General features: G+C 39.6%; 1 protein-coding gene across 5 annotated transcripts in view; it reads right to left on the minus strand.

The window, feature by feature from the left end:
* OSBPL11 (oxysterol binding protein like 11) overlaps positions 1 to 23015 on the minus strand; it is a 73991-nt gene that overhangs the window by 4882 nt on the left and 46094 nt on the right. For all 5 annotated transcript variants that reach the window (XM_042843114.2, XM_024104822.3, XM_008167828.4 and 2 more), the window contains 6 exons: positions 18266 to 18467; positions 13009 to 13154; positions 11141 to 11281; positions 8005 to 8503; positions 5921 to 6107; positions 999 to 1181 (listed from right to left, as the gene is read on the minus strand). In XM_042843114.2, the coding sequence (XP_042699048.2) occupies positions 999 to 1181; positions 5921 to 6107; positions 8005 to 8503; positions 11141 to 11281; positions 13009 to 13154; positions 18266 to 18467 (1358 nt within the window). The remainder of the gene's footprint in view (positions 1 to 998; positions 1182 to 5920; positions 6108 to 8004; positions 8504 to 11140; positions 11282 to 13008; positions 13155 to 18265; positions 18468 to 23015) is intronic.

Below are 23015 nucleotides of genomic sequence, written 5' to 3' on the forward strand. Positions count from 1 at the left end.
ATAAATATCCGTGACTAAATCTTGGGGGGGGGGCACTGCTGCAGGGGGGAGGGCCAGAAGCACCAGTTGCCAGGGGTCGTCGGAGCAGTGGCTGGTGATGGTTGTGGGGTCGCCCGAGAGGCTGGCTGCAGAGCTGCTCCAGCAGAGGCCAGTCTGGCTGTCCCAGGGGCCACTTGAGCAGCTGGTCCCAGAGCCAGCTGATTGGGTGGCCCCGGGGTCAGACAGATTGGCCATTGCAGAAGTCCCGGAGCTCGTGGAAAGTCATGGAATCTGTGACTTCTGCGACCTCCATGACACAGAGCCCTAATCAGAAGCTTTAATTGATTTCACATTTTTCAGTGGCTTCCTGGACTGCAGTCACTTGACGTACAGAACTGGTGTACAGCAGGTGAGATTATTTCACAATTATACTTCAACCTCTTCTTGGGCATGACAAATTGATGTCAAATAGAGCAGGATTGAGAGGCACAAGAAAAAGGGAGCTCAGAATTTAGTCTTCCATCTCTAGGCCAGCATTAAACTGCTCTCGACTGCAATGCTAGATTGGCACGTAAATGAAAAGGTATAGGAAATGTCAGCCTAATCCCAAATGGACATTTGTATGCATCTTAAAACTACCACACAAGTTTTGTTTCTGCTGAGGACAACCCCCGTAAAGAACTGCTGGGCTGCATAGAGGAATATTATTTGTACTGCGTAATGTCCAAAGGCTTAAGACCGAGGTCTCCCTATAGCAGGCACTGTACATACTCATGAGACAGTAATCATCTGTGCCCTGAATATGCACTTTAAGTAGCACTTGCCCGCACTATGTCTAGCTCTAAGCAGTGCTATCTATTCCTGAATATTCAAGATCCCTTTGGCTCTCCTGGTCCCAAACACTACCTATAGTTTGGATATTTAAGTCTGTAGATTTCTCCTAAGCAGCCTGGTTTGTAAGTTGAGGAATTCCATGAATTTTATAAAACAATTAAACAGATGTAAATATCTTTTTTTACCTAGACTCAAATGGTCCTTGCTTCTCTAGGGGCCGTACTCGTTTTCTTGTCACTGACAGTTTTGTCAAGTCCACGTACTTGGTCTCTCCATTGCTGTAGGTGAATTCAAGCACGCTATTCCATTCACCTTGTACTCTGCAGACTACAGTGTTTGTTGCATTCTGCTTTACTTCACCTGTGACTCTGGAAAACAATTAAAAAAAAAAAAAAAAAGAAAAAAAAGACCACAACTGAGAATAGACGGCTAGGGCCTATTCTGACTACCTTGTCATTTACATTTCATTTTGAAAGAAACTGCAAGCTAGTCTTTCACACATTCTAAATTTTTAAGTCAGTTACTTAAACTGTGCATTTGCATGGAGAAGCTGAGAGGGGGAATATTGAAAATGCCATTTTTCTATCATTCTTGTGATATTACCCAACAGAACTCAGCTTTTTGGCTTTAACTTAAAACTTGCAAGCCTTTTCACAGGAGAACTGAGCTGAAAAGAAACTGACATACGGGTTACACTAGTAAACCATTACTACAGTTAATATTTTTCTCCTGGATATCGAGTTTGATATTTATTTACATGTTAACAGTTAACTCTCTCTGTAGAACAATTATCTTCACCTGCTGGCCCTATAGGCCACTTGCTCTTTATTTTTTTAGGTGTATAATGCAAGTACTGCATTAGAAGAGACAATGAGGCAAGAACAGAGGGGAAGATAAGTACAAAACTCGAACTTGGAGATCTGTGTTCCATTCCTGGCTCTGCCAGAGATTTCCTGGGTGACTAAGAGCAACCAGGGTGTTGAGATGGATTCATGCTTCATACAACATTTGAGACCCTCAGATAGAAGATGCTATATATACACACACACAGTATTAGCATCACTCCCATGAGTGCATACTTGTGTGTGGTGGGGGGGGGGGGGGGGGGGGGAAGAAACCCATGCCCAAAGAACGCATGACAATGGATTTACAATGAAGTGACACTGGAGAGGGAGACTCGAAAGCTTGATTGACCCAGTCAGACTTAGCAACAAGTAGCCAAATTTCCCCACCCTTTCATGCAGTGAAGATTCATTCTCCCTTATGAGAGGGAAAGAGTGAGAGTTTGCTAGCAATGCAGACAAGACAAGTGGTCTCTCAGCTGTGTGAAGTTCAAGGCTTCATGGGGGATGCCAGCCCCTGCCTTACATATCTCCAGTTATCTGTACAGAATGGATCTATACCATGTTACTCCCCAGGTTCTCCTTCCCACTGGAAACGAGGTTTGTTCAATGGTGACACTTCCATTGGTCCCCAGCCACATCTACATTCTGTGGGGCTCAGTGTGTGAAGTTACCGTAGCATTAACTTCTGTTACATATATGGTACTCTGAACCACCAGGAAAGGAAAGGAAACCGGGGGCCACTTACGGAGCACAAAAGGGCTGACTACTGGCCATATATGACTAGATGAGAATTCCCCCGTGGGATGGAAAGCTCTCAGCTGGCACAATGCTAGGATAGCCTGTACACCTCTCCTGGCCCAAGTGTAGGTGAGATGCCAGGGCCGAACTGGAGCACAACTGCACTCCCGCAATTCTCAGGTGACAGGTAGTCCTGTGGGGACTGATGGCAGCTGACGCAGATTAAAACCACATCCCCATGTTTGCCCTAACCTACACCGGGACTGTGGCTAGAGCTGCACAAGGCAGACAGTGGCTGCCTGGCAGCCCACCCCTCTCTCCCACACTAAGCAGATCTCAGCACACGAGAGAATCTGGCCCTCTGTGTTTTACTTGTAAAAATATGCAATATTCCCACAAGTCTTTACAAATGTTTGAACAATAAGTCTGATTTTACCCAGATCAAAAAATGTTGGAGTAGTTACCGGAATATTAGACGGAACAGAATTGATGCATCTTAACTATACATTCGTAGTTGAGAAGAACACAATGCGAGAGTTAGATGAACATGGCTCTCCCTACGGCGTATGGATTAAGTGGGTTAAACGGTTTTTGAAAACAACTATCACGGTTGCAGTAACCTACAAGTCTGTTGATTTTATGTTGCTTTTGCATCCTCTGCGACTTTCACACATCACTGAAGCTATTCTACATTATGAAATTCTCATTTATCTCAGTTCTCTCTCTGAACAGACTGGTGCACTCTGAGTGAATTACAGACTAAGATGACCAGTATTTGTGTTTACACATTTCATACGTTTATCAGCTTCATATTTAAATTGTAATACAGTTAAGCTGACACTGGGATGTTTGTACAATTTGAGACATCACAGTGTCAATCACAGATTGGTATCTTTGTTTGACTTAAAAGATTTTTAATATAGCTATTAATGTCTATTAATTATTATTTAGATATATAATAATAAATTAATTTAAAAATAGTAATTAGTAAAAATTAAAGCTAACTGGGATTTTAGCTCAATCATGGGTCTTTGCAAGTGAGTGATATTCTGTCACACTGTTAGTGATCATTATGACCTAAATTTCTTCCTATTAGCATTACCTTGTACTGCACAACCATTCCCAGTCCTGTATATCATGCAGCCTATGGCAGAACAAGTTTCAGCAAAGAATACCACGTACATCTTGATACTGGATTTTTTAAATCATCTAGATGACATTCATATTACTCTGAATATTATCCTCAGCAATGCAGCTGGGTACAGTGCAATCTTATCTGGCACAGGGCTGACGAGCAGTTATCCAACTGATGTCTTACAGCAAGGGTCACTCAAACCAAATCTATAATGGCTGCTGTCACAGCAACATTCACTAATGGCCCATGTCACTATAACAACGCTGCTACTTGGTCTCAGAGAACAAATGCTTTGAGTAATGTCAAAATACCATAATTTCAAAATTTCATTGAAAATATGTTCAAGCAACTGTGGCTATATCAATGATAAATGTGACACCAAATAGACCCTCTCTGTAAGAATTCCTAATTTTATGTAGCAATATATTACACCTAATAATCACCACCGTATATCACAGAAACCATTCCTCCCAAATTACTAACCATTACAATAAAAAAATAATAATAATAATAAAATGCCATGCTCTTTTGTTAAACACACACACGGGTAAAGAAAATGCCGTAACAAAATGATTACGAAGTTGAAGACACAATACGTAGGGTATGAATAAAAAGCAAATAATATGCTATTTAAGTAATTTAAAAAATTATGACAAACAAAAAGAACAGGTAAACTTCAATCATCAAAATGCCCTGGAGGACATATGAAACCTGTCAACATAATTAGATTTTCATCTTCCATATGAATCTTGGGATTGAGGGACAAAAATGTTTTACAAACCCAACTATCTGTATTAATTGCTCCTAGCAGAAGGGGCGGGGGGGGAGGGGGCAGAGAGAAAATCCACTTGATGCTATCTAACTGCACCAGCCTGCAGATTTCTGCACCCACCAGGGTACTACCCTGGCACCACGGGTCCTCAAGTTTGAGATGCTTTTTACATTTTATTAAGCCAGCCTCCCTAAACTGTTTCTCTGCAACAGCAAATTGCAGAGTCGCAATAAACTGCCAAAGCAAATTACACGTAAAAGCCTCTATTGTTCAGGCCTATTGGACTAAACATGGAAAAAATATGAAATATTTAAGTAAGGGTTTTTAACAACAAGCACTGTGTTCAGTGGATGGTTGAAAGATGAATCTGCTGATGTCAGATAACAGTTCACAGTAAGTGCCAGAAACTGTTTCACTACAGGCCTCCTTTCTATATATTTTTCCCTTCTTCCATCATTTGAGTGTCGGCATCTTTGTATGGGAGTGCTCAAGATCACTTGATCTTACTACACTATGTTTTAAAAGGGATATCATCAGTGTTAATGGGCCCCACAGCAATCTAACTTGTCTCTTCCCTTGAATCCAAACGTCTTAGTGTGAAACTCATTCCCAGCCTTTACCTCCATCACACACAAAGCCTGAGTAAGTGTGTGGGAAACAGAACAGAGACTATGGGGAGAGAATCCAACCCCCAACACTGCACAGCATGCAGTGCATCACAGCCTCAGTGTCTACTAAAGCCTTTGGGAGGGAATAGCAATGACCACAACGGGTTTTTTTTTGATAATTTAGTGTTACTAATATTTACACTGATTATAGCTCTTGTATTGTATTCACCCCTTTTCTGTATTTAATGAAATTTCATTCATAGTTTATTCAGTATTACAGAAGCCTGTAAATGTTTCTATACTATATATTCCTAGTTATGAGACATGCTTTCAGTTGAAACGAATCATTGGCACCCCACCCTCCTTCTCAGGCTAACAACCTTGCAGGGTTTTGATTTTTGTTTTTTACTGCAAGTTGGAGATTCTTTCATCAGAACAGTAATAGTATTTTGATAACTCAGATAGAAAACGCAATATAAATACAAACATTAAACTTCACACCATCCTTTTGAGGCAGATGTGTCATCCCTGTTTCTCTCTCTCTCTCTCTCTCTCTCTCTCTCACACACACACACACACACACACACACACACACACACACACACAAGACAGAGCAACGTTAAATGGCTTGCCCAGTCACAAACAAGTCATTGGCAGAGCCAGGAATGAAAACCTAGAAGTCCAGTCTCCTGATCACCTGAACTGGGTGCATGGGCGCACGCAGATACTCGCAGCCCCGAATGTATCTGTCTAATTAGCAATGAAACAGTCTTTTGCTTGTGAAGTTTGTGTGGCTGGGCCATGCAATACTGCCTCATAACTCCACAATCCCTTAACAGTTTCAAGAATAGAAAAAAAAAAATATGCATCACTGAATACAGTTTTCTTAGCACAAGGCTACTCGGCATGCAAACAGATGGTGACAAAAACCAGAGGCAAGGTATTCATTTACAGAGTTTGAGTGATACAATATAGGGAATTCAGTAAAATATAAAATGAGTGTACTTACCGGTGCAGTTTGCCACCATAGAATGGTTTGGTATGGAAAGTAATGCTTGCAGAATACCCAGTTTTTGCACAATTAACATTGACCTTTCCTCCCAATTCTACCCAAGGAACAGTTAAAATTGATCGAGCATATGCGCAAGGTAGAGAAAACGTGTATTCCTCTCCATATTCCAAAAGACTTAAGAGTCCTGCATACAAAAATAAGAGTGTCGTCAAAATGTTTCCAATTTATAGTACTGAGGCAAGTGGTTGTTGAAGGAAATACATCACAATTATTACAGAGTCCAGATACAAAAAGAATTTTGTTAACCCCACATTGCCATTAGTTAGGTTTTACAACAGACAAGTGCAGACACTGGGTATCATGGGTACCAGCACATCTGCTGTTCTCTTTGAAAACATTCCTCCTGTTACAGGTTCAAAAACATGCTCCTAAAAGCTTGGTGCTGTATAGGCATAGTCGCACCTAACTGTTCACTTGTAACAGTTTTACTGCTAAATGGGAAGAGATTCACACTCTGGAACCATGCTACAAGCATGAGATGCGCAATGAATTACTGAAACCAGAGAATTTGGAGGTTGATGTTCATATTTCACTTCCTTCCCCCACAAGTAGATGGTACATTCCACCTTTCCTGAAGGGGTGTAGCAGCCTTAATCTTCCTTCCTGTCACTTCCTTTTTGTTACTGATTTGTAGATAAACACAACTATCGCCTGACTGCTGTTCATGCAATAGTCATTACAATTAATTTTAAAGTGATAACATTCAGATTTTCTTGACATTTCCTCAGGAATCAGATCTACCTACCTCTGATTCGGTCTCTTTAAAAAAAAAAAAAAAAAAGTGAGAAGAAAGATTTTGTGCTGTGCATGCGCCAGCTGATGCCTCCTGTAGCCTTAGGTCACTGTGTTTCTTCTGACATTTGATTTTCACAATTTCTCTTGTATCCCATCTTTTTCAGGTTCACCAGTTAAACCTTAACTGTCATCATACTGTCTTCTGTTCCATCCATGCCTTCACAGCAGCTGACAGACCCTTAAGGCGGCAGCTTTTCACCTCCATAATGCTGAGGGATCACACCCCCATGTGAGTTAGGCACAATTCCTCTCACCTCATGGGCAGATGATAGAGGCATCAAGTTTAAACAAACTACCTTAGGGCAAACTTCAGATCTTTGAAGAACAGCAGTGCAGAGGTGCTCACATGGTCTCTGAAACTGTCTGGAAGGAGACTTCAGCTCCAGGAGTTGCCTTCCTCAGACTCAAAGCACTGATTTACGCATTCTTTGCCTATCCTCATTTTATCAGGAGTGCAGATTATATTCAAACATCTGTGAGTCAGAGTAATTGGGCAACACAAACATGAAGGATAAAAAGAGCTGAGATGGCATTTCCAGTTCAAAACCAGCAAATTGGTGAGTTATATTAAGGGAAAATGGAATCCTGGGATAATGAGCAACACTCTTATTAAAGGGATCCCATTATTAAATGTAAAGCAAATTTAAAGAATTGAATCATAAAGTGTAAAATATGTTTAGACAGGGCAACGGAAAAATTAACATTTATGTTAAGCATTTTATGTTGTACATTCTAATTTGTTGTGCGCTTTGGAGACATAACAAAAAGTCAGTTTAGGTTGTACAAATTGAACTTTTGCTTCAAAACCTCATGTTGTGTTTTTAGATACATAGTCTTGCTTTTCTGCAATACTATAGCCCTGTGGAGGTTTGTGATCTTACACAATCTTTGGATTGTTTCTGCCATGCACATCTGGCATCTTCAGTAATCCATAATAAATAAGTCATCTATCAACATGACTTTAAGGTTTCTCAGAATCTCTTTCTCAAGATAAATGGAGGAGACCCAGGGCTATTTTGTTAAAAAAAAAAAAAAAAAAAAAAAAAAAAAACTTAAAATAGCCTACAAACAACCTGCAAATGAATTCTTTTGAAAATCCTATAGATGAAACTACTGAGCAAAATTCATTTGTTATTTCGACACTGGAGTTCACAGAACTTAATTTTATATTTATCTCACTGATATTTTTAACCACCTTCCATTTCTGCAGTGAATAAATTACTCACCTTCACCAACCATTGTTACTCCTATTGACATTCCCAAGAATTTACTTTTTGTCCAGACATGAGCATTTACACACATCTTCTTCTCTACACATTCAGCATAAAACCCTGAGACGGGAGGATGATGGGACACTTGCTCAGCTACAAATCTGACTGTATAGTAGTCTGACTCCACTTGGCCCTCTGGCTCTTGTGAAAGAGTGGCTTGCTCTGAGAGGGAGTGGGATGAAGAGTTACTATTTGAGTCAGAGGCTACTTCACCCTTAGCCATCCTCCAAGAGCAGTGAAACGTTTCTCCGATGATTGGATTGTACGGTTTCTTAGCAATTGCTCCTTTGCGACCTTCGTGAAATGAAGTGAGATAATATTCAACAAAGCGGATCATCCTCTCCTCTGGGGTAGCTCCATTTGTGATTGCAATGAAGAGGTCCGGGTGAGACATGAAGTCTGCATACATCTCCAGCAAAGAACGTTTCTCTAAAATAAAAGTGGGAAGAACCACCTGAAATAAAGACAAAAAACTATAACAACTTAAAAATAAGTAAGTAGACTATATTTATGAACACATTCTTGAAGTAATCACATTACAAAGGGAATGGGAAATAGGGATACGATACTTTTAACAGAGATGCAAAGTCCATTCTGGCACCAATAAGCAAAATGTTCTCAGGATAATGGGAATGGCATGAAAAAGTAAGTTTTAAAATTATTTTTAATGAAAGACTTAAAACAAAAAGTAGCACAAAAAACTTATGAAGTAAACACCGAAACCTAAGAGAACTTACCATATATACTTGTTCATAAACCGAATTTTTTTTTAGTAAAAAAGGGAAGCACCAGAGAAGGGGGTCCGTTTATGAACGGGTATAGAGAGGGAGAGGTGGGACACAGCCCCTCCCCCCAACAGAGGGAGCAAGGAGAGGCAGCACAGACAGAAGGGATGAGGCAGGGCCAGAGTCTCTCCACTTCTGGCGACGCTGCTCTCCCTCCAGCCTCCGAAGCAGCTGCAGTTCCGGGGCTGGCAGGCTGCAGCCGTGCTGCTCGGCCCAGCCCCCCAGAGCAGGCTGTGGCCACACCGCTGGAGTACGCTGCGGCCATGCCACTCGGCCCAGCCCGCTGGAACGTGCTGCGGCCGTGCCGCCCAGTCTGGCCCACCGGAGCAGGCTGCGGCTGTGCTGCCCAGCCTGCCGGTGCAGCTCTAGCCAGGCCAGAGACATCTTCCCCTGGCCCGCCCCAGATAAGGTGGAAGGGATGGGATGGGGAGATTGTGGGGGTCCCGGGCTAGGGGTGGGATCATGTGTGTGTGTGTGGCGGGGGGGGGGTCAGAGGGGTTACTCCCCTGACTCCCAGCTTCTCCCCCACAAAAAATTTCCCCACCAGTTGCTGTCCGGCTCATCGGGGTAAGCAGCTGGTGCGTCGTGACACTTTGTTTACTTAGGTTTACCTCCGTGCCTGAGGTAAAACAGCGGCTTATTCTGATGGCCCGGGAGCCAAAGTTTGCTGACCCCTGAATTATAGGATTGGCTTATGAACGGGTTATAAAAATTTTCCATTTTTACTTATCCATCTTGCGGGGGTCAGCTTATAAACGAACCGGCTTATGATCAAGTATATACGGAACTCAAAAATGGGAAACAGCCATAAAGGAAGGGAAAACATGACTAACAATTTGTTATGAGGAAAAGGAGAAGAATAAAAACAAATCTGAACTTAACTACCGTCTTATCAATGGCAGTAAGGACCAAGTTATGGGGAGAACTAAACTGAACCCTGATTGAGCAGGGGTGGTAAAAATGTGGCCTGCAGGTGCCTTCATCTTTAATGCAGGAACGCAAGCTCCACCATGTAATTATCCATATTGATTCAAGCAAACCACCACTCAGATCAGAGAGACTTAAAAAAACCCAATCTTCTGTGGTGAGGAGAAAGCTTTTCTGGCCAAATCCCATCAACTTCTGCAGAGTCTAAGCTTTAATTTTAAAAAAGTTTCTAGTCTAGTTGCAAAGAAAATCTCCCCATCTTCCATGTGTAAACCAAGAATAAATCAGTGGCAGCCTAATCTTCCCAGATCTGCAAAAAACAGTTCCAGTGTCTGCTTCTGTACCATGCTTCCCCCCAAGCCATGCAGCGGGACAACTAATTAGTCTTGTCAAGTTTTCACTGTGGCTACTGGGATCCCTGAGGGCAGCCGTGAAACTGACAAGAGGAGGTCAATTTCATTCTGCTACCTTTAGATAAAGTTCTGAGCAGCAGCAAAACTGTGGGAGAGGGTCAGGATAGCAGAGCGCTCTTACTTCCCAGCAGCGAACAGAAAACAGAGAGTGAAAGAGTAGCAGAACTCCACTGCTTGTGAATGCCAGGATGCTCTGGGGCTGAGAACTGAAAGAAAGAACATTCATTCTTCTTTCTAACAGCCAGTTGAGGGTTGGAAAAAAAGGGAACTCATATTTATAAGACTTGCTAGCCAGAGACTGCTAAAGAAGATACACACAAAACAGGTTCTGGAGTCAGCCCCTTCCTCTCTCCCAGAATTTTGCAGGGAGGTTGCCCTTGGACTCCTCCTTTTGTATTGGTCTTTAGCTTGAGCCCTCTAGTTACTACGAATCTGGTAAAACCTCCAACCCCTTTGTGAGAGACCATGGGGATGTGTCAGAGTGGTATGTAGATATGTCAGAAGTGGAGGGAGAGGAAGAAAAAATATTGGAGAGAAGTAAAGAAACACAAAGTAGGGAGAGAAAGAGCTGCAAAGAAGTGAAAAGAGATGGAGAGAATTTTATCTCTCTCTTTACACACACACACAGTTACAGCATACAACTGTTTCTTTAAATTGTAGTGGAGGTGGCTTTAGGGTGGTACGGTAAGCTATACTGTATTATTTTATTTATTTATTTATTATTTGTTTTACTGGCTAGTAGGCATCAAATACATGTTTCAAGTCCTGCAGATCAGGCTGAAGTTGGGACCTGAAGTCTTTGCAGGCTGAAACTCTGTACAAAAATAGCTACTATCTATTCCATTTTACACAAAATAGGTATGTTTCCGCAAGCTCCTGGCAAATTGCCATATGGCATTTGGATGGACAAAGGTTAGGTGTCACTTCACCTGCACTACAGATAGCTTTCACACCTTGGTCACTTACTCTTGTTAAATCCATGCCAAGTTTCAGCTGAGACAAGAGATGTAAGATAACACTGCGCTGTTCTTCCACTGCTCCGAGGTCATCCTCTTTGTTAACACATGTATCCTCCAGCTCCTCATCTGGGTTTATTTCTTCAGGTTCCTGGTGTGAGAAATTCACAGTCATTCAAAGACCTAACGGACTAAAAAGGGAAGCTTAGCATGTGCCTCATGGGGCAGGAGAAGCAAGTCTAAAAAACCAAAAAGAAATTTATCAGACTGGGAATGGTCTCAAATGAGCTTCCAGAGAAAACCAGACCTCTATATTACCACAAGTGTTCCTTTTTTTTCTTTTTCTGCTGATGCTACACCATGTTGTACTCACAAATGAAAGACAGTGTACAGGTTTTTAAGAACAGGTTGAACACACCTGCCAATGGTCTAGGTTTACTTAGTCCTGCCTCAGCACAGGGGGCTGGAGTTGATGACGTCTTTGAAGTCCCTTTCAGCCCTATGTTTCTATTATCCTATAAGTCTAAGAAGTCATTGAGAATAATTATATTCCAACCACAGACAATGTAGTAATCAAAGCACTTTTTACATACTTGCCCTACATTTAAATCTTTTGGCGAGACAAATAAATTTAGAATGAACTTTGTAAAGGTAAGGAGTTATTCATCTTAAGGGTAATTCTGCTTCTTGGCCTATAGGGGTTGCCATCTGTCTGTATTCCGGAAAGAAAGGTCTATGTCAGGGGTAGGCAACTTATGGCACGTGTGCCTTTCACTGGCACTCACACTGCCCAGGTCCTGGCCACCGGTCCAGGGGCTCTGCATTTTAATTTGATTTTAAATGAAGCTTCTTAAACATTTTAAAACCCTTATTTACTTTACATACAACAATAGTTGAGTTATATATTATAGACTTATAGAAAGACCTTTTAAAAACGTTAAAATGTATGACTGGCACGCGAAACCTTAAATTAGAGTGAATAAATGAAGACTTGGCACACCACTTCTGAAAGGTTGCCGACCCCTGGTCTATGTGAATTAAATACTCAATTTCAACCTATATTTTTAGGTTTCTTATATAAAACTTCACTGAAAAAATGTTATAAAACAGAAAAGTGAGACAAGATATTGTTACATGCATATAGAATAAAAATTACCCTAAACATTATAATCTGCCCCAAAGAGTTGTTTAGTGTCATACACACACAACTCTCAGGAATCAAGTTGCTTACAACTGCAACTTAAAAGCCTCTGTTTCACAATCTTCATTATTCTTGTATTTTACAAGAATGTTTTTGCACTTCAAAATAATTGATAGTTTAGAGTACTGAAAATACAACAGAATTCAACATCACTTGACTTCAGGGCAGTTAAAAAAGATTAGTTTTTTCTAAAGATTGAAAAAGAAAAAAGCAATAATATCTAGGAAAATAAGTTATAAAATACTTCTAAAAACTAGTTTCCCTCATCTATCCTCTGCTGAGCAATTTTCAAAAGTAGTTTATACTGTGAATATTTGAAAAAATTCAATTTATTCACTTCACACTGATTTCTAGTATTAAAATGACACTAACTGGAATAATTTGTGTGTATTTACATATTGTAAACTGATGCTTTAATTTGCGCCTTCCCCATACCTCTTAACACTTATTTTATTCATACGTCACCCTGCAGCTGTATACTAGAAGAAGACAGACTTGCTACAAGGCAACAAAACATTTAATTCAGAAGTGGTCCTCCTTATTCTACTCAAATGTCTGTACTGGCAGGAGAACTACCATAATTTTCCTGCATTATATAAAAATATTGCTAAATATCTCCAGATAATCCTGCAAACGGAAACATTCCTCACAGACCTGGGGCGGTCACATTATCTTACCCTTGTTAGATGGCAGGGCTCTGGCATAGACTGCTCCTCTATGACAGATGCTGGCTTGTTTGGCTCTGATGAAAAATCTTGAGCTGCTCCATTTTTGAAATGATTTGACAAAGAAATCTTTGGTTCCAACCAACTGATCGTTGTCCCTGAACCAAAAGAAAGTTTGCGCTGAAACTTATTCATACTCTGGGAGTTTAACAAAAGATGTTTTTGAGTAAGCACTTTTTCAAAAAGCTGCAAGCAGTTAATCTTGTTCAGCAGCCACAAAACACAAGGTGAGTGCACCAGGACAACACCTTCTTTGATCATTAGCATGAGCACTGGGATTGGGCAGCTGTAATATATGCAACTTGTACTGGAGAAGAAGATCATGTTATAAAAGGTGTAATCAGACACTAGAAAAAGAACCCAATCTAACTGGAATGTTATGTAACCCCTTGGAGAAGTCTTTGCACCAATTAAAGAAATGGTAGCTATAGCTCATTCTCAAACTTCTGTCAGTTTCAGAAATTGAGGCTAAAACAAAACAATATTTTGGCATTGTTTTCTCTGGAAAAAGTACTTGTCTTTTCTCGGTTGAAGGAACAACATGCTATGTTGAATAAATAATAGCTGCTCAAAGAGATAGCAGCAGCACCTGGAAAGCTGTCACCCACTAATTTAATGATTTAAGTGTCTAGTTACTCTCCGCTAGTCTATCAGAATGGATACAATTCCTCATCAATAATGAAAATGTTCCATTTTATTTCAAAGGCTAATGTACAGTAGACACCAATAAAGTTCTATTAAAAACACACACAAATGCTATGAGACAGAAACATTCTGGCTATAACACAAACCCAGAAGCATAAGAATTACTAGTAACTTGAATCTTCTGTCCATAATTCCGTATTCTGCATTTAGGCAAAGTAAAAGAAATTGGGGACATTCAGAAATGAAAACAGCATGTTGGACATTTCTATCCTTATACACTGTAACCTCAATTATCCAAACTTCCCTTATCGAAAAGGGGTCATATCCCCGGACTTAAGCTGGGGACAGGAACCTGCTTCAGATAACATGGGTTTCATGTAAAGGAGGATCAGAAAAATGGAGTAGCCATTTTGTGAGGGCAATTTGTGTGCATGGGTGCTGGAACTAGAGGTACCTCTTGGCTTAAAGTGGTTTCCATCATTTACAGGATTTACAATTTTGTTCAATGGCTTTCAGCACCCCCCCCCCACTAGAAAAACAGTTCCAACGCCACTGTTTGTGTGATAGAGTTGTCTTAAAACACCTTAGCTAAACATCTTTGCATGGACTCAGTAGTAAAACTCAACTTTGTATGGCAAGATTTAATCTTCATGGAAACAAGAAGATTACCACTGCTTGCATTATTAGCATCTAGATACACAATAATCTCTCAGTTTGTCAATCTTTTTATAAAAGTGTTAGAAATTATACTTTCAGCATGTTAATTGCAAGGATCACTGTTCCTTCCTTTTTTTAAGAAAATAGTACATTTCCTCCTCTTATCCTCGAGAAACCTACATAGGTTGCATATTATCCGTCTTGGTTGATTTGTATACTTATTAAAATTTAACCAGTATTTCCTTTTCTGCTCTTTATCAGCTATTTTTAGTCCACTTTACTACTTATTTCAAACATGTTTATCTTTTTGTGTTGGATTTTTAAAAATTAAGTATTTCAAATCTTTTTCTCTAACTATAATTTCATTTTATACTCTGTTAATGGACAACTTTGCCCTCTAATACTTCTCCCTCAACCAGGACAATGTATTATATTCCCCTTAGCCAAAGTAGCAGACACGAACCTATTCTACATTTTTGCTGTCCCTCTCTTCCCTTATAAGCCTGAAAATTAATACCATGTATTCTTGCTTGATTGCCTTCACTTTTTCCCAGTTCCAGTGCGGATTTCTTTTTTATCTCCGATTTTAGAACAATGCTTTGTGACACCACATTGCCAGTTCTTATTTCCTGCTTTTTTATTCTTCACAGGAATTGTAGTTTGTGGGCTCTAAAATAGCTGCTTTTTAACAGGGAACAATTTTCCCAGGCACGGTGGGTTTTTTAGTTTGTTGTAAGTTAAAGCCACAAAAAAGAGTCAAAGTTTTGGACAACACTTTTCAAATTTTCATCTTAAAAATTAAGCCTTGAAGTTCCAAAGCTAGAAAGATGGTTTACCCTACAATGTAGTTATTTAAAACCACATGGGCCAATTTGTTTAAAGAGAGCTAAAAATAATTACTACTGTACAATTCATCAGGTCTTGTGGCAAAACACAGTTCAACATAGCTGGGAATCTCAAAATACATATAACGCAAAACATACTACAATACCTTTAATATATTCCCATCATGTAAGTAACTTATCTAGGCAGTTTATTACAATAATTATCAAGAGGCTGGTATAATTGTAGCAATTCAGTAGAAACCATTTGCTTCCTTAAAAGCTTTTACTAGCACAAAAACACCCAATAGATACACTAAAATTAACATATTAATGTATAAAGAGACTCACAAAGGGAAAAGGCACATATTCAAATGTGCATTTTATAAACAAATTAAATGAAAACAGTTCTGGTAAACATTTGTTTGCATGAAAATGAACAATTAGAGATAAACACATGCTCTGTGCATGCACAGGAACAGCATATTGTTTCATAATGATTACTACTTGGAGAAATCAATTTAAATTTTTCTAATTTAAGAGAGAAGGTAATTTTATATTCAAGCCAATTTGAAGTTTCCTATAAGATGATTTCTGCCTCAAAAGGGCACATAGCTTAACATCCCTTATCTATATGACTTCTCCAAAAACTGGATTAAGTGAAATCAAAATAGGAGTGCCCACATACAAACTTGAATGGTGAAAGTTTGTGAATAGACAAGGCCTAGAATTAGAACTTAATATTTGTAGTGTAAAATTTTAAAATATAGGCTACGTTCATGTCCCTACTTCAGAGTGACACTAAAGTTCTAAAATAGAACAGTGATAGAATTCACTGGAGCAATTTCTTTTATTTTTTTTAATCCAAACAGAAGAAAATTATGTTTTTCAAAACCCCTGACACATTTCATACCCCAAAGAATTTGCAAGCCCATCAGATTTTTGCCTCCCCAATCACTGCTATCAAGCATGCTATGCACATATTGATTCCAGCCACACCCCAGAGGTAGCCTCATTTTGTGGTGCTGCGTGCACAATCATTTTTAACATGCTCTGAGATCCTTGAAAATGAAAAGCAGCTATATAAATGTTATATGTGTGTGTGTGTATGTGAAGTTTCTAGTGTGTGTGTGTGTGTATACACACACACACACACACACTAGAAACTTCACAATCAGAATGAAAGAAAAAAGACAAATGTTAAACTGTTCTTCAAGTTGGTCTAAAACCAAAAATATCAGTATTGCACGTTGTGGCACCTCATGAAATAAGAGGCATGCTGAAATGAGAGTAACCAGTTTTGACAAAGTCTGAGCCACAACAGTAATCTTAGCTACAAAATAATTTGTCATTAAGTTTTTTTGCACTAAATAGGTATATATTAAATACTGTTCTTAATCTTTTGCTTTGATCCGCTAACATTCTGGATTTATAACAACACACATCAGGGAAATGCAACCTCGATGGAGCTACTATAAGGTGGGTGCAAAACAGGTTGGAAAACTGTTCCCAGAGGGGAGTTATCAGTGGTTCACAGTCATGCTGGACGGGCATAACGAGCAGGGTCCCGCAGGGATCAGTTCTGTTCAATATCTTCATCAATGATTTAGATAATGGCACAGAGTACACTTATAAAGTTTGCGAATGATACCAAGCTGGGAGGGGTTGCAAATGCTTTGGAGGATAGGATTAAAATTCAAAACGATCTGGACAAACTGGAGAAATGGTCTGAAGTAAATAGGATGAAATTCAATAAGGACTCCATTTAGGAAGGAACAATCAGTTGCACACATATAAAATGGGAAATGGCTGCCTAGGAAGGAGTACTGCGGAAAGGACCACAAGATAAATATGAGTCAACAGTGTAACACGGTTGCAAAAAAAAAAGCAAACATCCTTCTGGGATGTATTAGCAGGAGTGTGGTAAGCAAGACACGAGATGTCATTCTTCCGCTCTACTCCGCGCTGATTAGGCCTCAACTGGAGTATTGTGTCCAGTTCTGGGTGCCACATTTCAGGAAGGATGTGGACAAATTGGACAGAATCCAGAGAAGAGCGACAAAAATGATTAAAGTCTAGAAAACATGACCTCTGAGGGAAGACTGAACAAAATTGGGTTTGTTTAGTCTGGAAAAGAGAAGATTGAGAGGGGACATGATAACAAACCTGTCAGGAATGGCCTAGATAATACTTAGTCCTGCCACAAGTGCAGGTGACTGGACTTGATGACCTCTCGAGGTCCCTTCCAGTCCTATGATTGTATGATTTTTGTTTGTTTGCTTGTTTTTAAAATTAATTTTAGGGAATTTGAAAGGTCTTGAGAACACTCTAGTGGCTGAGAAAGGAAGTGACAAATTAGCTTTAAAGGGCTTCTGCTGAAAGATGTAGAAGGAATCATAGATAGTGGGAAGGTTCCATGATTCCCACCAACAGGCGACACTTTTGAAAATAAATACCCACTAACTGCTCCTGTCAATTTAATGGTCTATAAACCATCATGAACACCTCTGGCTCAAAAAACATGGGGCTAGATTGAGCCTTTAGTCTTAGTACTGTGTAGAGAGTGGCACATAGCCATGCCTCCCCAAGAAGAGCAGTAGAAAGGATTGTGACTCAGTTCACTCCTTTCCCAGGAAAAGGAGTAAATTGCTCCCCACACCTCATGCCTAGACAGATGAACATGGGATGGAGCTACACCTTTGCCTGCTCTCCACCCCACTATTCACATAAGAAGGGAGAATCCTGACAGCACTACTGTGGTCACAAAGATAGGTGGTGGGAAGTGTAATTCTCCAATGGAATTGCATCAGGACTAGAGACAATCTGACCTAAAAAAAGTAATCATGCAGGAACATAAGAACTGCCATACTGAATCAGACCAATGGTCCAACTAACCCGGTATCAAGTCTCTAACAGAGGCTGCTTCAGAAGGTGGTGAAAGAAACCTTGCAATAGGCAGTTTTGGGATAATCAGTCCATGGGAAGATAAATTCAGTAGAATAAGCATTTCAATTAAAATCAATACATTCTAGACTTTATGCTTCAGTCACACAGAATGTAGATCTTTACCTTAATCCATGACCCACCTGCTGGTAAGGATCCCTTTTGCTGTGATGCATGTTGTAGTTGGAGAATATGGAAGCAGTCATTTAAGCAGTTCATAGTTGCCATGGAAGTTGCTTTTAGCATTAACAGGTCTGGATCCAATGATGTAAGGTGACCGGAGGCAGGAAGGCATTCTATGTTTCTGATCAAGTCTCTCTGCTGTCCCTCAGCCTGAGACATCATCTATCAAACAAAACAGTGCTGGTGTCAGAGAAGATGATAGACATTTTTGTGGTATACAGCTATACTGAAGTGCTTCACAGACAGATGACCCTAAAGAATATGACAAACTTAATACAAGTCCCAAAGAATAAGAATTAGTTTTATATGTGTCAAAAATAAAAAGTACCATCTTGTCACTTAAAATGTATGGTTAAAGATGAACTGCAAAAGAAAAATATAAATTAAACACATTTCTGTGCTGAATGCTCCACTAAACCTTCCACGAAATGAATGCCACAAGTCCCATGCAATCCATGGTATTTATTGTATTACAGTTAGATAGTGAGACAATGTACCAAGAAGATTTTACAAAGGAAAAATATATGTGAACATATTAACAACCTTATTAAGTGCTGAGTGCTCTCCATGCTTGGTTGATAGGTACATACAATATTGAAAACCATGCTTTATATAGAACACAGTAGCAAGCTCACTGCTATACAGAACATGGAAGTTGACACAGTCTATCTTGTGGAATCAATGGGATGGGTAAGGGTGTTCAGTACCTTACAAGATAGGATGTATTCAGTGCCTTAAAGGGTCAGGCCCTAAATTACACAGAGATAGTTTGGCTCAAACTTACATCATAATATACATATGTAAAATATGAACGACAGGTTGAAAAACAAGCGTTCCTGTAGTCAGTGGATTTCCTCCCTCTCCCCTCCCCCATTCTTCCCATGCTGCTCCTTCCCCCAGAGCAAGGTTAGACAACACTGTCAACTCTACAGCCTGTGCCAGCTACCATCAGTGAAGCTACAACAGTGACTAATTATTGGTCCCACATTTTGTGGTGAAGCCTAAAAGAAAGGCACATGCATTCATACACAGTATAGTGTTGGGGAAACTAAACAATTTGTAGGTTAAAAAAAAAATCACTAAGACAAAATATTGCACAGGTTTTCTGTGATCACAGGTACTATCTATTAACTTCTTTTTTTATTTTACTAGTCTCTCTTCCTGGGTAGAGGCAACAAATGGAATACTAAGAAGAATCCTGCTGCTCTCTAGATTGTTACAAATTTCTGTTAACTGCCTGAACACAAAAATAGAACTGACAGGCAAAGGAGAATGAGTTTCTTGCATGCGCTCATGTCACATTCATGCATGTGTCTGATTTCAAACTGGCTGGTGAGGTTTTCAGTTTACCCACTGACAGTATCCTTTCACTCGGTTTTCTATCAATCTCATAATATGCAGTCTCTACTAGGCAATGGTTTTTAGATTTCAAAGAAATATTCAAACAATACTGTACATCAGCAAATCACAAAAATTGTTTGAAAATCTCACGGTATTATTTGGTAACACTATATTCCTATGTCTTTTGCTAACAACCGATTACCTACACCTCTACCTCAATATAACGCTGTCATCAGGAGCCAAAAAATCTTATGTTATAGGTGAAACTGCGTTATATCAAACTTGTTTTGATCCACCGGAGTGCGCAGCCCTGCCCCCTTGAAGCACTGCTTTACCGCATTATATCCGAATTTGTGTTATACTGGGGTAGAGGTGTACCACCAGATACTCTACGATATACATGTCAAATCCACCTTTCTTGTCACAGTATTCTCTAAATGGCTTACATGTGAACTTTTCAACTGTCCTGAAAACTGTGCAGAGTAATGCTGCAAACTGGATTTCAGGATCAATCATGCCTTCGAGATGTTGTGGTAGGTACTGTACAAACACAGAAAGAGACCATCCCTGCCTCAAAGAGATTCATAGTTTGCAAAGCTGGAAAAAAAGTCACAGGATAGCTTCAGGTTATGCCTCTCATCCTTTATTAGTCTATTCTAGCTTATGCCACCCAACCTCCCTATTAACTCAATGGGATAAAGAAGTGTACAGAAAATAGCCAGTCAATCATGAAACCTCTCCTATTGCCATGCAAGCAGAATGAGAACAGCTGCACTCGACACAGTGAAACCATTCACAGGAGAGTACTTAAATCGCCCAGACATGTCTTTTTTTTTTTTTTTTTTTAAAGCACTCTTTCAAGGATTCTAAGTTTCCCTCACCCAACCAGGTTCATATACAACAACAGTTCACACACAGTTCAAAACTATCAACCGGTCCAAAGTACACTTGCTATATTTCCTAGCAAAAGAGCACATCCAGAAGTACTGCTGCTCAGAGTAAAGTGGTCTCTTCTCTTAGGCCTCTTGCTTTGTAGTGCAAGCAACTACCTCAAGGTTTCCAAAGCACCAAGACAACATACAGATTCAGTTAAGAGCCAAGAAAGTCAGGAAGTTGAAGTTTTGTGCAGTTTGGGGTTATTTTTGGTCTGATTATGTGCAGATTTTATACAATTTAAAGGAGGATTGTGCATTGAGCATTTAGAAAGACTGGTTCTGCCGCAGACTTTTGAACTGAGACTGCAACTAGTCGAGCAATGGTATATCGAAGTATAGCATTAATAAATGAACATATACAAGTTTATAGAAGGTTAGAGAAGGTTACGGGGTGACTTGATTACAGTCTATAAGTATCTACCTGGGGAACAAATGTTTAATATAGGGCTCTCCAATCTAGCGGAGAAAGGTTAACACAATCCAATAGCTGGAAGTTGACACTACACAAATTCAGACTGCAAATAAGGTGTATATATTTTTTTTAAATGGTCACAGTAATTAAACCACTAGAACAATTTACCAAGGATCATGGTGGAGTATCCATCATTCACAATTTTTAAATCAAACTCAGATGCTTTTCTAAAAGATATTTTCTAGGAATTGTTTTTGGGAAGTTCTATGGCCTGTGTTATACAAGAGGTCAGACAAGATGATCACAATGAAGGCCTTATACTTCACAAATTGGTAAATTCTATGTTATAAATTCTGACACAGAACTTTTAGACATGCCTATCAACCAAGCAACAACACACTGAGGAAAAGAAAAGCAGTCTGGCATAACACATTTAGATTAATAACGGACCCTGATAATCCTTGTCTTTATGCTTCCAGAGCCTCTACTGCTGTTCCTGCATAAATTTAGAATTACACCAGATCACTCAGTCCAATACTGTAATATTTAAAACCAGAAGATTAATATAAATTTTCTACAGGCCTGTTTCTCTCTCTCTCTCTCTCTCTCTCTCTCTCTGTAACTTTAAGAAAATCCTTGCATATCACTTCAAACAGATGCAGGGAAAATCAAAGTTCTGCCTAATGCACGGTGGCCATTTCAAGGGGACTCAATCTATGCCTTCATCATTGCACTCTGCAAAAAGAGAGGACCTGAATCGGAGTGATGTCTCACACTTAAGAAATTCCATGCACCACCTGGAAGTTTAACCAAAATCTTCTTCGAAGTCTCCTCAGCCAAAAGAAAAGTACTGTTCAAGAACAGCAAAACAGCAATATACAGAAGGATAAATTGTTAATACAGCTACAGTATAACTTTTACATGAAGACTAGTATCAGTGTAATTTATTTTCTCTTCTGCTCTTCCTTAAGTTTTCTATTCGTATGTGACATGAGGTAAAAAGGGCAGGTAGCATCCAAATTTACTGTATGCTACATTAGCTCTACCAATGTCAAATCCATCTCTTGAAAGGAAGGGCATTTCTGATATACTGAAGTAATTAAAACAGTCTACCGTTGCAACTTTATATGTTTAAGTATAAACATGAACTTGTTACAACAGTTTTCAAACTAAAGGATAAAGTGGTTTAACAAGCTCTTAAAACAGCAGAAACCACAGGAATGCAGATTAAGGTTTTTCTAGGCACCGAAGGGTACTTCATGTCTTAATGTTAGCAGTTGTTTAACCCTGCTATTACAAGAAGAATATAGCATGACAGTGGCAGTTATTTTTTTCCCAAAACCATTGGGGACACAATGTCCAAAAGTTTAATTTTCCCCTTTTGGAAATGTTATTTTAAAACTCATCTTTAAAACGGTGGCTTTTTATCTTTTCTCCACATCTTTCTTTTGCTTTTTATATTTTACAAGCAAACTTTATAAATCACATTGAAGCCCCTACATAGTTGTCCTAGTTTGTAAGAGACATCTGTCCGGTGTAAACTGATACCATAAGATCCGTGAAATACAGGTCCCTTTGAATCATGCTTTACTCTCCCTATAACTTATAATAATATTCTCATCCCTTTCATGATGTCTCCTTCCTTCCTTTTCTACTTTCTCCCCCCTCCCACTTTTTTGGGGGGGGTTGGGGGGGTGGGGGTATTTATGAGGTTAAATTCTCTTTTCCTTAATCCTTTCCTGTGACAGGGGAGAGGTGAAAAGGTCTCTCTTATGTGCACCAAACCCACCATATGTGCAAGCTGACCTAAAACTAACTTACTACTGTAAACACAACACAGCTACTGTGCTCTTACTTACAAGGTGTGTTTTAAAGAGAGCATGTATCTACTAAACTCACTACCTAAAATAGTTTTGAATATAACACCTGCAACTGGGGATAGATATGTGTTGATTCAGGGCTACCACTTTAAGGACTGCCTGGCATGCTGGACAAGTCCTCAGCTATTTAGGGCACTAAAGT

Source organism: Chrysemys picta, chromosome 11, assembly GCF_011386835.1.
Source record: "Chrysemys picta bellii isolate R12L10 chromosome 11, ASM1138683v2, whole genome shotgun sequence".
In the NCBI taxonomy this organism is placed as follows: domain Eukaryota; kingdom Metazoa; phylum Chordata; order Testudines; family Emydidae; genus Chrysemys; species Chrysemys picta.